The sequence below is a fragment of the Pestalotiopsis fici genome, assembly GCF_000516985.1.
Source record: "Pestalotiopsis fici W106-1 unplaced genomic scaffold PFICI_Scf_1, whole genome shotgun sequence".
Taxonomy (NCBI): domain Eukaryota; kingdom Fungi; phylum Ascomycota; class Sordariomycetes; order Amphisphaeriales; family Sporocadaceae; genus Pestalotiopsis; species Pestalotiopsis fici.
The window spans coordinates 2,780,976-2,795,450 of NW_006917091.1; the positions used below are offsets into that span (position 1 = coordinate 2,780,976).

The following is a 14,475-nucleotide window of genomic DNA, read 5'->3' on the forward strand; positions in this document are numbered from 1 at the left end:
TCAGGTCAGCGGTGAAGAGACACGATGCCAGCTTGTCTTGGGAGCGGGCAGCATGCAGGAACTTTATTAATGTACTCTTTTTGGGACTCGTCATCGACGATGGCATCCGTCGGGTGCCAAGGCAAGCAAGTAAGCGGCAGCTAAGTAAGGTAGGTAGGTAGGTAGGTACAGAGTACGGTACGAGATGGCAGCAGCAGGGGTGGATGAATGGAATGGGATGGATGTCTGTGACTTCCGGTTGGGTTTGCGAGACAGTTGTGCACATGGGACCTAGCCCAGCTTGTTATTCTAGCCCCTGGACAAACATTGACCCAAGCCCATTGTTGCATGGGACAACATGGAAAATGGGGGAAGAGCGGGAATTATCCAGCATCGAAAACACACAAATATACACCAACAGGTGGTTCTTCTCCTGCGCGCGGCATTGGTGATGGATCCCAATATGCACGACGCGAATCGGCGAAGCCAATGAGCAGTAGTCAACGGGCAGACTAGCGGCTGATAGTCGTTGGCATTCTGCGCCTGGACCTAGCTAGACAACATGACTTGTCTTCCCCTCGATGAACAACTGTAAACCATGATGGCTGCTGCCCGCTTTCAACAAAAATTTCGAGGAGTGAGATCCATTTCTCACGAGGTTTCAGCCAATTGCTGAGCTCCGTTTCCCGGGTTGCAACTCTTCGAGAAGACGAGCCCCGAGCTCAATGCGGGGCATTCGCAGAGTCTGGAGTCATCTTCTTGACGTCACTGGTAAAAGACTGGGCTCTGGAGCAATCCCACGGGGGAAGGACTGGAGTCAACCCGCGTGGTCCCACATGCTCCCCCAGCAAGGCTCTAGGTCAAAGGCAGCTAAGAAACTCTGCTAAGCTACCACCAACGACACTGCTAATCACGAACCTGCAGGGTTTGTACGCGAGACTTGCAAGTCCAGACGCCGTCCAAGCAAGCCAAGGACAAGCCGTCAGCCTGCAGAGGAATCCAAAAGCCGCGTCTCGGGAAAAAAAAGCATGGTTTGGTTTTGATTGCCCGGTCAGGTCGGTTCCTGAATATCAGAGCAGGGTTGTAAACCTGATTGATCGCCCGGCCGGATGAGGCTCGTCGGATCCTGCCATGCGCTGGGAATTTGATAAAATGCTGCCCTCCTTCTTAGAATAGCTCGAATGGTAAGGACTTTGGTTGGCGAATTGTCACACAGAAAGCGAGCCGGTCAGCGAGGTCGACGGGCACTTTCTGCGTTTCACAGGCTGACACCCGACAATGGTGTCAAACCAATGGCCAATGCCCAAGCCACATCCTCTGGCTTGACTTATTGTCAAGGAAATCGAACGAGAAGCATCGAGTGATGGCATGATGGTTTGCTCACCAGCTAAGAAACAATGTGCAGTTATGCTCGCTGGGGGAGCCGATGCACTACAAATATGAATGTTCATTCGGCACTTCTTTATATCCACTTTCACATGTTTATCAAAGTCCGTTTCTCTTGACCTCGATACTCGATTCTCGTTCCTCGTATCTCGAGATGTCTGGCCTGTGAGATGGTGGCAATATCTCTGATCTTTTCTCATCTCCTCGGTAACTCTCGGACTTTGCCGCTGTCTGCCACTCCAACGGTCGCTATTCCCCTACCTAATGTAGGCACAACGCTCTTCGAACCTTTTCGTTGGATCTCTGTCTCGCCCTACCAGGCAGGCGGTCAACTCCAGGACGGTTCTGCCTCTACCACTTGCGTCACCCCCCTAAGAAGATCCCAGTCTCAACAGCCACAGAATGGTGGGATGTGCTAGGTTAGTGCACTGCTTGCCGCCATGTTGTGGCAGCACAAGACTTGTTGATGGCGGGGAGGTATACCACCAGGACAGACCGGCCGACCACGGGCTTCCTCGGTCAGCTGTCCCTTATCGATGTACTGACTACCAAATTCTTGTGCAAGATACCAACTATCCATAATAATTCGGGAACAAGACATCCCACATAAAATCAACATCCCGTGTCTGAATTCTCCTCTCCCTTTGTCCACTTCTACGATTTATTTATGCATATGCTCTTGCGCTTGAGACCTCTTTTCCGTCCTCGTAGTTTCCAGCGAAACCCCAAGTACCAAACACCGAAGCGCATCCGGACCTTTACGATCTCGACTTACAAGATGGCGCCCGGACTTCTCACCCCCGCGAGCGCCGAAAAGTACGAGCAGCGACACAAGGTGACCATCATCGGCTCTGGCAATTGGGGCTCTACCGTCGCAAAGATTGTTGCCGAGAACACCAAGGAGCATTCAGACCTTTTCGAGGAGGAGGTGCAGATGTGGGTTTACGAAGAGGAGGTCACTATTCCCAAGGACTCGCCGCACTACGACCCGGCTGTGGGCGACGCTCCCCAGAAGCTCACCAATGTGATCAACAAGTGCCACGAGAACGTCAAGTACCTGCCCAACATTAAGCTGCCCGCCAACTTGATCGCCAACCCCTCCTTGGTCGATGCCGCCAAGGACTCGTCCATCTTGATCTTCAATTTGCCCCACCAATTCATTCATCGTGTGTCGAGCCAGCTCAAGGGGCACATTCTACCATTCGCCCGTGGTATCTCGTGCATCAAGGGTGTTGAAGTCTCTGACGAGGGTGTCGCTCTCTTCTCGGAGTGGATCGGAGACGGTCTGGGCATATACTGTGGTGCTCTCAGCGGCGCCAACATTGCATCCGAAATTGCAGCGGAGAAATGGTGCGGCACGACCATTGCATACGATCCCCCGCCGATGGACAGCTCGCGCAACCCGACGCCTCGAACACAGACGCCTAGTCGCACACACACTCCTAGCCGGGATGGGCCTCGAGACAAGGCCGCCGAACTGAGCATCACTCCCCTTGCGGACATGCAGCACAGAGACGCACGCGGCAGAGCAAGCAAGACGAGGCTGACTCCCGTGCCGGTCGAATTCCCTCCCCTCGACCACGAGACATTCAAGACCCTGTTCCAGAGGCCCTACTTCCGCGTTCGCATGGTGTCGGATGTGGCTGGTGTATCGCTCGGTGGAGCTCTGAAGAATATTGTCGCCTTGGCTGCCGGTTTTGTCATTGGTCAGGGCTTGGGTGACAACGCAAAGGCTGAAATCATCCGAGTCGGTCTTTGTGAGATGCTCAAGTTTGGCAAGGAGTTCTTTGCCGAGACAGTACACCCCGACACCTTTACCGTGGAGAGTGCTGGTGTGGCCGATCTCATCACAAGTTGCAGCAGCGGAAGAAACTTTCGATGTGCAAAGATGGCAGTCGAGCAGGGTGTTAGCGTTGCAGAAATTGAAGCCAAGGAGCTCAATGGTCAAAAGCTTCAGGGAACATCCACTGCACAGGAGGTGTACAGCTTCCTTAAGAAGCAGGGCCTCGAGAAGGAATATCCTCTTTTCACGGCCGTCAGGGATATCATTGAGGGCAAATATCCCACTACTGACCTGCTATCTCTGATTCAGGACGACTAGATGTGAATATTCTTTTGCCGGAATCTTCTAGTATCGAGGAACTGCTGGACGGAGTTTTGTGAAATCAAAGTTCGTGGAACGGAACTCGGAATAGACTTATACAGGATGGGTCATGATTTAGAGAGGTATAGCAGCAATGATGATAAAGTTTGCCTAATAATCATAATTTCCAATCGAGTTCCAGAGATGCATAACACGGCGTGTCACCAATCGTTAAGAAGACGGTTTTTCTCGCCCGTCGCCCCATTGCTCGTGTGCCACCAACTTCTCCTGCTCATGGACCTTGTCACATCATTTTCATCATCTTCCTCGTCCTCCATGGTCCGCTCTCCATCACCAAAAGTATCCTTGAAGAAAGCGTCATAACTCATCCACATCACATTAAAGTGGACGCCCATGACAACCGCCAGCCATCGAGGATGCTTGCCATCTTTGTCCGAGACGAATTTGCCCACAAGGACAAGCAAGAGAAGCAGAGGCAGGAACAGTAGCGAGAAGAGCAATCGACCAATCTCTTGCTTACGCCGGGTAATCGTATAATGCTCGAGCCGCTGTAGGTATTGCTGGTACTCGAATGGCAGAAAGTGTTCAGCGGCGCCCTCACGGATCAGCCGCAGGTACCGCAGACTGGGCTGGGCATAGTCGGCTTCGGCGCGGCGCACGGGGAGCAGAAATTTCCGCCACCACTTCTTGTCGTCGTCGACGGGCGGCTCCGCGTTGTTGGGCAGCCGCGGCGCGTAGAGGGTTTTGGCGAGAAACGGCTTCGTGTCGGGTATCGTCGGGGGCTGCTCGGGGACCCGGATGGCGGGCGGCAGCGCCACGCACAGCGTCGCAATCTCGGCGTAGGATGTGCCTCCGCCCTCGGTCGCGATGATCTTGCGGTAGTCTGCTGCCGTCACCTCGTAGACGACGCCGTAGAGGCCCTTGCTCCAGGTCGGCCGCCGGATCGGCAGTGCCGGGAATGAGACGTCGGGTCCTCCCCCTCCTAGTCCCGCCTCTACGCCGCCCGACTTGTCGTTCGTGCAGATATTCTCGGCGTGAGGGGGCAGATCAATCGGCGGCTTGATCGGGGGGTCGCCCGGCAGCGGGAGCTTGGGAATCTTGCGGAGCGCCGTGTTGGCAAAGCACGGCTCCGAGTACGGCAACCCCGGCAGGTCAAAGGTCAGATCGAGCCCGGGGGCCGAGACATTAATCGAGGAGATGGGCTTGATGCCGCGGACGCCGAGGAAGGTGTGTGCGCTCAGGTTCGAGCCGTAGGCCAGGTAGAGCACCGTCGTGGCGGTCCTCGGCCCATGGTAGTCGGGCGATGCCTGCGCGAGGCGTTCCGGGGATGTCCGCGGGATGCTCGAGGCAGGCAGTTGGTCTGGAGAAGACCGGTGTAGACTTGTGCGTGAAGCTGTCACGGACTGCCAGATCCGGCTGGCACTCTGTTCAGCCCGGACAAGACAGCAAGTCGAAGAGTTGACTTGCTCAGGTGCCGCCATTGTCTCCATCTCGTACGCGGAAGCTAGCTGGAGTGGTGGGGCTATATCGAGTCTCAAGTGACGATCGTAGGTGTATTATTACTATACTCTAGATGGGTCACAAGGATAACAACCAATAAGTTGCGAGAGGGAGATGAAATGAATCACACTCTTTCAGATATAGATGGCTATCAGATAGCCGAGACGGCCGCGCGGCAGGTTTGTAACATGATACTGAGTTATCCTGGCATCCTGGTGATGCTGATTAATTGGCCCAGCTAATGGCCCCAACGGACATGCTAAGCCCTTTCGAGTTCATGTTTGAGACATTACTTGGGTCGTTCTTGTCCTCGCGACGCCAAAGAAATATTCTAAAGAATTGATATACTTTTTCATTTCCGTTTCTTTATTTCATTTTTCTTTTAAATTAACCCCCATCTGGCGCTGTAAATCATCTTTGCTTTCTATAATCTAGGTCTTTCTTGTCACTTCGATTTAACGACACTGTTAGCAATAGTACAGTGAGTCTAGATGATCTGTGGTTGTGATTTTGAGGGCAACTGATTGTAAGCGTGCGTTTCTTGTGTTATTCCAAGCAGTAAGTAACGTAAGTCTGAGGCAACATTTTGAGTGCTCTCATGTCTGGCAGCAATACGATGGACAGAGGACCCAGAACAGATACAATGATAAAATTGTTAATTAACTATATAATTCAACAGGCCTGAAGAAAATATGAGAATATTCATTTTCTTCTGCCTCGCCTCGAATTGCCCAGGTACTTACCGTCAAAAAGTCGTATAAAGTTACCTCGCTAGTATTTACAGGGTAGCGGGCTCGGGTTCTCCCCGGAGCTTCCTTCTCAATTCTTCTGCGTACGTTCTTCTCCAACTGATCTCGCCGGCAAGGTCTCGCATTCGGGTTTGGCAATCGTATAGTGAGTTTTCGAGTTCGTCGGTGAGTTCATGCGATCCCCACGTTTGTAGTTCACCCCATCTGGTTTTCTCTTCGGTTAACGTTGCCCGTAGAACGACAATTCGTGCCTCCTGCTCTTGAACCCTTCTTTGGTTCAACGCACGCCATGCGTTCTCGGATTCTGCAAGATTTTGACCCTTGGACATTTTACCTGTTAGGTGCCTGTCTGTTCCGGATTGAGCAAGTTGAATGAACTTGGATCGATTTAGAATATGGTTTGCCCTGAGTGAGACTGCTATCTTGTTCAGCTTGAATGTTCTGAGGTCTAAGATGGGTTGATGGCACGTTTATACATCCAGCCAACCTCTGTTAGCTAAAACGCAAAAGAAAGAGACCGAGACAACAAGAGGGTATAATAAGCCATTGTTCTAGTTCACGGACAAAGCTGTGTTGGTCTTTCGAATTACCTAAACAAACGAAGATATTCTTCTGGAATTCAGCTGTGAGTAATTGCAGTCTTTGCTCGTTTGTAGTCGACTCTATGCAAGCAATGAGAGTTCGATGACAAAAATGGCAGGTGCATCACTAATGTAGGCACTGAGGTTTGTGAGAACTTTATTTTCTGCCACGCAGTGCTTGGATACAAGTATGATTGTCCATAATCAGTCTGGTTCATGCCAGGGGAAACCTTATTAGACCCTTGGAAGCTGTGCTTTTGAGTAATACTTGAAGAGGACACCAATACCGTCTAGGTGGTATTCAAGGCCAAAGGTTCATATTCTAGAATATATGGATCCGACATTATGGAATCAGCAGAAAGACACGTCAACCAATATATTCTATAGCGCGACTAATCCGGTGTACTTCAGTAATGATATTCTCTAATACAAGTCTGATAACCATCTGAAAATATAGCAATATCCATTATCAGAGACAAGTCGTGCTTCGTAACATGCTTCATATCATGTTACCCACCCACGTATACAGCAATCCACTTGGCTGATAGCAGCAAGTGATCCACCTAATTTACGCTCACAATTTACTGGCTCACGAAAGTAATCAGGCATTACTCACTTTGTCGGTGCTGACGCCGAATAAGGGAGGGCACGTGAGTCACCTACACTATACCTCGAATGATGTTGCGGTTTCGAGAACGGTAAGCAAAGCATCTGGTCATGATAAATTCACTATAACGAGTTTGAGGCGCACTTGACATAGTAGCTGGCCGGCCATACTTGGTAGTCTGGTTATTTGGATCTCATATGCCAAGACTTGTCAACGCAAGGTTTCGAAAATGTTTCGCCCACATCGAGCATCCACCAAGTAGACTGATGCCAAGCAGCAATCAAGTGTCTTTCAGTCCTATGGCGGGGAACATGGGCACAAGACCTCGGGCTGGACTAGTATTAGTCTCGGTGCAACTCAAGCGCCCTTTGGCGCCCTGTCATTATATTTGGGGGGTTAAAGAACTGTGGGCAGTGACAACAGCAGGGTGCGGTTGCAAACCCAAGCATTGAACATATTTACCACGAATCCACGAGCTGCCGGTTTCGCATTGCATTGCTCTCACAATGGCACGCGTCAGTGGCTGCTGCATGGCTGAGGACTTTCTTGGTTCGCAACCATGTCAGCATGTAAGGTCGCGGGGGGAGTATTGGTGGTTGTTGATGCAGACTAGACCGCTATAACAGGTGGGTTGACAGGCGTTCACTACGACGCTCTGATGGTATATACTCCGATACAGCTTGGTTAGTTTCAGCGCCTCAAGATCCGTATGAGTGATGCCCATGAAGAGGCTCTCAAGACTTGAGGTGCTCCCTAACAAAGCCTTTTGGCTTTTGGCAAATCTGGTCAGTGTGAAAAAAAAAAAAAGTTTGTGTCAACGTAGTGACTTACTACGATACCTACACACTTTCGGCCAGATCCCACTATCAAATGGAGGAGAAACGCCGCGCAGGAGCAAGACCCTTGGATTGCGCCGACCTAGACACTGCGAAAAGACAATTCTGACAAGCGACAGAGGACGCACATAATAGCCGATATCGCCACTTTTGCTGCATTGGCTGCGCTGTTATTGGCTCCAGGTGCCCTACATGTTCCCTAGCTTGGCTCCTCTTACCCCACATTCTCCCGAAGCCTCAATTTTTTTTCTTAGTGCTTCAGTGAATCAGAGCCCCGATTGCCGGTCGGATCTGGGCCCATTTTCTCGACACCACTCATTTGACCTCCCCGTTCATGATCTTCTTATTGTTTCGTCCCTGGCTGTTTGTTTCCTCGATCTCCCATTTTTTTGATCAAGCATTGGTTCAAGGGGATTCCATTGGGAGACATTAAACAACTTTTCGGATCCTGTCGAGATTGTTGACTAGCCATCTCGACCCTCTACAGCCTTCTTTCGATCCCTCTTCCGCCGTTTTCGTCTCCCATCCTCCTTCGCCGCAGACATGCTCCGTACCCGCCAGGCCAGCCGAGCCGTCAAGGCTCTGGCTCAAAACTCGCGATTCCAACAGCGGTCTTTCAGCACCTCGCCGGCGACTGCTGCTGCCAAGCTCACTCACAAGACTCCCGCTGGTACCAGGAATCAGGCCACGTCGGCAACCTCTTCTCCGTACGTGCTCTCTCCTTTTCGTCCGACATCGCTGTCGCTCCAATTCGAGCCAATTTGTAGTACTGACACCGTGGAATGTAGCGTAGCAAGAGAATCGCCCTCAAAGGCCTTTAACACGGCAGATGCCAAGTCGCAAGGCCATGTGCAACCTCTGGTCAACCCCAGACAACCAGAGATGGATGAGTCGTATGTTGTCTCGTCACCCCGCCGCAATTGTGCATGTCGAGCTAACCATTGTTTGGCAGGTTCATTGGCAAGACTGGTGGTGAAATCTTCCACGAAATGATGCTGAGGCAAGGTGTCAAGCACATCTGTAGGCGAAACACATTTATGCACTTGCATAGCGGCCATCAACTAACATGAGTCACAGTCGGATATCCTGGTGGTGCCATTCTGCCCGTCTTCGACGCCATCTACAACTCGAAACATTTCGATTTCATCCTCCCGAAACACGAGCAAGGTGCTGGACACATGGCTGAGGGTTACGCCAGAGCATCTGGCAAGCCTGGTGTCGTTCTCGTCACCTCTGGCCCAGGTGCCACCAACGTCATTACCCCCATGCAGGATGCCCTGTCTGACGGTACTCCCATGGTTGTCTTCACCGGTCAGGTCGTCACCAGCGCCATCGGTAGCGATGCTTTCCAGGAGGCTGATGTTATTGGTATCTCGAGAGCCTGCACCAAGTGGAACGTCATGGTCAAGAACGTTGCCGAGCTTCCCCGGAGAATCAACGAGGCTTTCGAGATTGCCACCAGCGGTCGTCCCGGTCCCGTCCTGGTTGACCTGCCCAAGGATGTCACCGCCGCCGTCTTGAGGAGAGCTATCCCCACCGAGTCTGCTCTCCCCGCCCTTCCCAGCGCCGCCTCGCGCGCTGCCATGGAGGTCACCCGCCGACAGAATGCCGAGTCGATTCGTCGCGTTGCCAACTTGATCAACAACGCCAAGCAGCCCGTCATCTATGCTGGTCAGGGTATCATCTCCTCGCCCGATGGCCCTGCTCTTCTCAAGGAGCTGGCTGACAAGTCGTCCATTCCCGTCACAACCACCCTCCACGGCCTAGGTGCATTTGACGAGCTCGACGAAAAGTCTCTGCACATGCTGGGTATGCACGGTTCCGCCTACGCCAACATGGCTGTCCAGGAGGCCGACCTGATCATTGCCCTTGGAGGACGATTCGACGACCGCGTCACTCTGAACATTAACAAGTTTGCTCCTGGTGCCAAGGCCGCTGCTGCCGAGGGCCGCGGAGGTATCGTCCACTTTGAGATTATGCCCAAGAACATCAACAAGGTTGTTCAAGCCACCGAGGCCGTCGAGGGTGATGTCTCCACCAACCTTATTCAGCTCCTGCCCCAGGTTGAGAAGAAGGCCATCTCGGATCGTCAGGCATGGTTCGATAAGATCAACGCCTGGAAGACTAAGTGGCCCCTTGGTGATTACGAGAAGGCTGAGAGAGCCGGACTTATCAAGCCCCAGACCCTCATTGAGGAGCTCAGCAACCTGACCAACGACCGCAAGCACGAGACTATTATCTCAACTGGTGTCGGCCAGCACCAGATGTGGACCGCCCAGCACTTCAGATGGCGTCACCCCCGAACCATGGTCACCTCCGGAGGTCTGGGAACCATGGGTTACGGTCTGCCTGCTGCCATTGGTGCCAAGGTTGCCCGTCCTGATGCTCTCGTCATTGACATTGACGGTGATGCCTCTTTCAACATGACTCTGACCGAGCTGAGCACAGCAGCACAGTTCAACATTGGCGTCAAGGTCATTGTCCTGAACAATGAGGAGCAGGGTATGGTCACGCAATGGCAGAACCTGTTCTACGAGGACCGCTACGCACACACTCACCAGAAGAACCCCGACTTCATGAAGCTGGCTGATGCTATGGGCATCCAGCACCGGAGACTCATCAAGCCCGACGACACTGTCGATGCCCTGAAGTGGCTCATTGAGTCTGATGGCCCCGCCCTGCTCGAGGTCATCACCGACAAGAAGGTTCCCGTCCTGCCCATGGTGCCCGCCGGCTGCGGTCTGCACGAGTTCTTGGTGTGGGACAGCGAGAAGGACAAGAAGCGAAGAGTGATGATGCGGGAGAGAACCGGTGGCCTCCACGGCTAAGCGGAGCACTCTGAATCTTGACTGCTTTTAATGTTGCCGACAAGTTGAGCTCTGCTATCCTAAGGGGTTTGGCTTTTGGTCGAGAAAGATATGTGTTATCGCGACTTTATCGTTTTGTCGTCGAGCTTTTTCGCATATCTGGGCGGATGTATACCACGGACGAGGGTGACGGGAGGATTTTCATGGTCGCCAAAATACCAAAAAAGTGTTTTTTACGGCATCGGCTTGTGCACCCATAGCATCGAATTTTGTTCCGGGCATATGGCGTATGAGGTTAATTTGTTCTGATTCTTTTGAGTTGTTCGCTCTCACATGGCATCTTGGAATTGTATATAGCGAAATGTGGCCGGAAAAAATAAACGGGAGCTTTTTATTCCAAATTCTGATCGAAATGTGAAGAGTGAAGCGCAAGCTGGAAATACCAACATCAACCTCGGCATTTGAAATGGTCAAGCAGGATACTTGTTTTGCAACTTACAATTCCGCTTTTGTCGTAGAAGGAAGCACAGCATCATCAATATTCTGGTTGTCAATGTTCTTTTAACGATTTATTTATTTTGGCCCCTTCTTTATAACGCCACTGCCATCTGCTCTTTCTTCGCTAAAGCAAAACATGCATTCATTCATGGTCCAGGATATCAAGCCCTTTATTCAATACTCTCCCGTGTCTTCTCTCCCACTCCGTTCGTGTCTTGATCGAAATCGCCAGCCCTCACACCGCATCAGTAATCTCCTAGAACCAACTTGGCGAGTTTCTCTGCATCATCGCGCAGCTCGGCCAGGAAGTTTGTTGTACTCGGTGACTCCCTCGGGAGTACCGTATTATTGTGCCGCCTCGAATAAGCGGCAAACACGACGCCCCGGTTGGCAGCATTCTTTGCGCCCCCCATCATGATGGACTTTCTGTCGGCCACATCTTGAGACCGGACCGAGGCTCGCTTGCTGGCCAAGGAGCACGCCCAGCCATGACTGAAGGGACCGGCCGGGTCGTCGAGCTCGCTCCACCTATCCGTCTGCAGGGCCGTTTGCAGCACGTGAGCCTGGATCTGCAAGGGCTCGCCGACCTGGTCCAGGCCAAACGCTGCGAGGTACTGTGTGCAGATATCCGCTCTTGTAGATGGAGCGCCACACAGCACACCACTCCCCTTGTTGACCTCTACTACTGAATGATGTGGTGTTGCGCCACAAGAAGCAGTCCTTGATAAAGACGCTTGGCGGCGACTCCCTTCGCTACTCGGCCACACCTTGATGAGGTAGATCAAGTCAAAGTTGAACTTTGTGGCGATGCCGGCCGTCATGAGGGCGCCGAGCTCCCAGGCAGAGTGGCGCGCGGCGGGCAGAGGCGCCAGGAACTGGAGGTCCACCGGCGTTTCCGGCGGCGTCATTTCACCGCTGGTCGGGTCGACGGCATGGACGCGCCGCGGCTGGGCAGGGGCGGCGACGGCGACGACGGTCGAGGTGGTGAGCGTCCTCCGCCGAATGCGCACCCGGACTTCATCTTTGGGAGGGGGAGGGGGTGGAGGGGGTGGGTAGGAAGGTGGTGGTGTGAACGGCCGTGCCTCGAAAATATCCTCGTCACTTAGTGCATATATGTCCTTGATGGTGGGCTCTTCTAGGATTCTTTTCTTGACAACTGAAAAACTCGTCTCAATGAAGTCTGACGCATTGGTTGTCTTGTCGAGATGTAGACGTGGTATGGGGCTGCCATTGGAATCCAAGGTGTACAGGTTGGGATCATCACGCCTGACGCCCCAGGTTTCTCGTGAAGTCTTGTGTCCAGAAACCGACGTGGGCTGCTGGCCTTTGGTGACGAGCGACTTTGGCGATAAGTCGCTATTGGAGCTGACATCCGCGTTTAGTTTGCTATGGATATTTGATCGGATGGTGACAATAGTTGATTGGTCATCTTCACTATCTGACGTTGGCGGGGAGTAGGTATGGCACATGGATGAGTTGATGACAGAGTACTGTCTTGGGAACTTTGAAAAGTCCCATGGCTGGCTTTTCGATGGCTGTCCAGTGTGCGGTCTCGGAGGCGTCTTGAGTCCTTTTCTTCGCAGGGGCGATTTGGGGGGTGGGTGTTCAGGCACCGCAAACATTGGCGACGGCATTAATGTTTTGTCCTCTGGGGTTTCATGGTTCAAGGCCAATCCAAGATTCTGATTCATGGACAACAGCTCGTTGGGTTTGAACATGAGAGAAATACGCCGGGGAGACCAATCCAGCAATTGGTGGCCGTCCTTGTCCGACCTTGACGACTCCAAAGCATCATTGCTCGTGTCATTGCGGCCTGGCGAGCCTTTGGAAGTATCAGGAGTTTTCGGGGACCGGAACAGTGAGTCTTCTGGGAAGCGGAAACCTGAAAGATGAGGAGGCGTTGATGGTATCTCGGGAATGGACTGTGGTCTAGGCTCGTAACTTCTGGTCTTTCTCTCAACATCCAGAGACTTGATACCTGACATTTGTCCTCTTATAGACTTTTTCACGTCGGGAAGACTTCGCGATCTCGCCTTGTCTTTGCCATTCTGTGCCTCATCCCGCGGTTGCATACGAGATGACGTTGGCTTGAGAAACGATGGCGAAGGAAAGACGGTGGTTTCTCTGGCATCCGTTCCTGGACTTGTTGTTTGCACAGAGTCGAAATCCCTCAATGGCACGCTCCTCTGCGGCACATCCTTTTCTCTCTTCCGGGAAGAGCTGAAGAACTTCTCCAGCCTATCAAGACCACCCGTCATCCTTGTCTGCATATATAGACGAGTAAAGAACTTGAATGCTGCAGATGTTCAGTGCGAGATACTCTACGAGTCGGGACCAATGACTTACTGAAGCAAAGGTGTTCTTTGGAAGGGGAAAAAAAAACAATTGACGATGGGCGATGCCCAATAGTCAGAGATTTTGCCTAGCCTTTTTCCGAAACGAGACAACTGCGCCTGAGATTCAGGTCAAGCTCGCGGCAATGTTTGGGGCTCTGAGAATAAACTTTTCTCTGGTCTCTCAGGTCCCGACGAGATACGAGGAGTGACGAATAATAATTGTGCTCCTCAACCGGTCGAGATTGGATAGCCCAAACCCAAGATTGCTAAGGAAAAGTGTTGGTAAAGAAAAAAACGGGATACGTTCAAAGACGGCAGACATGAGCGGTACAATAATTTCGAGTAATCATGAGCATTACACGGCGGGCGGCTGTTACGGTAGTCGATGGTACGACAGAGTGTTCGAGTACCCGTGTTCTTGACGACAGGTGAACACACAAACAGGGCAGAATGTCTCTCTGACAAAGCGTGTCTCACCGAAAGCCGGTCCGAAGAATATATGGCAAAGGAGCACGATGGTGATGATGAGGGACGACGACGACGAAACTCGCTATGATGGGTCGAGAAGAGCCTCTCTGGAAACAGGGAAGTATTAAGAAAGAAGTTACATGGTCAGTATAATGTATTACATACCCAAGCTAGACTGCTGCAAGGACTATTTCAGGGTAGCTCGAGTGGCGCCTGGGTTGATAGCCCCAAGTGGACGCCGTGGCTGCTAACCCACATTGTGCTATATAATCAATAGCATCTGATGAAACACAGCGTTGGTGGGAATGGCTGGGATAGTGGCAGCAAGAAAAGTCCTTTTTGTGCATGCGGCAGCGGCAGAGCATGTGCATGCTTTAGGCCGAGAATGAGGCGCGTCTTGAGGAGATACAAGTGAAGAAAAGAAGACGGGCAATGAGTCAGTAAGTATGTATGCAGATGGGCCGAGCAAGGTGACGAGGTCCGTCCTCCTCCTCTTCTTTACACCTATAATATCTTGTAACTTGCTTGTACTATCATGGTCAGGAATGAAAAACACGACCTTGAGAGAGAGAGAGAGAGAGAGAGAGAGGACGTAGTAGTAGTTGGTAGTAGTACGAACGAAAA

The 14,475-nt window shown here is 52.0% G+C and overlaps 4 protein-coding genes across 4 annotated transcripts; 2 read left to right on the forward strand and 2 right to left on the reverse strand.

The window, feature by feature from the left end:
- Nucleotides 1-2,143: 2,143 nt before the first annotated feature.
- On the forward strand, nucleotides 2,144-3,466 carry PFICI_00844 (Glycerol-3-phosphate dehydrogenase; the record flags this gene model as incomplete). The annotated part of the gene is made up of 1 exon (XM_007829425.1): nucleotides 2,144-3,466. One exon carries the CDS (start codon nucleotides 2,144-2,146, stop codon nucleotides 3,464-3,466), a length of 1,323 nt encoding a protein of 440 aa, XP_007827616.1.
- A 203-nt stretch (nucleotides 3,467-3,669) lies between these two features.
- PFICI_00845 (uncharacterized protein) lies at nucleotides 3,670-4,950 on the reverse strand (the record flags this gene model as incomplete). The annotated part of the gene is made up of 1 exon (XM_007829426.1): nucleotides 3,670-4,950. The coding sequence occupies one exon, from the start codon at nucleotides 4,948-4,950 to the stop codon at nucleotides 3,670-3,672; it is 1,281 nt and encodes a 426-aa protein (XP_007827617.1).
- A 3,335-nt stretch (nucleotides 4,951-8,285) lies between these two features.
- PFICI_00846 (Acetolactate synthase catalytic subunit) lies at nucleotides 8,286-10,570 on the forward strand (the record flags this gene model as incomplete). The annotated part of the gene is made up of 4 exons (XM_007829427.1): nucleotides 8,286-8,449; nucleotides 8,531-8,635; nucleotides 8,695-8,762; nucleotides 8,820-10,570. 4 exons carry the CDS (start codon nucleotides 8,286-8,288, stop codon nucleotides 10,568-10,570), a joined length of 2,088 nt encoding a protein of 695 aa, XP_007827618.1.
- A 722-nt stretch (nucleotides 10,571-11,292) lies between these two features.
- Nucleotides 11,293-13,305, reverse strand: PFICI_00847 (uncharacterized protein; the record flags this gene model as incomplete). Its single annotated transcript, XM_007829428.1, has 1 exon — nucleotides 11,293-13,305. The coding sequence occupies one exon, from the start codon at nucleotides 13,303-13,305 to the stop codon at nucleotides 11,293-11,295; it is 2,013 nt and encodes a 670-aa protein (XP_007827619.1).
- Nucleotides 13,306-14,475: the final 1,170 nt, after the last annotated feature.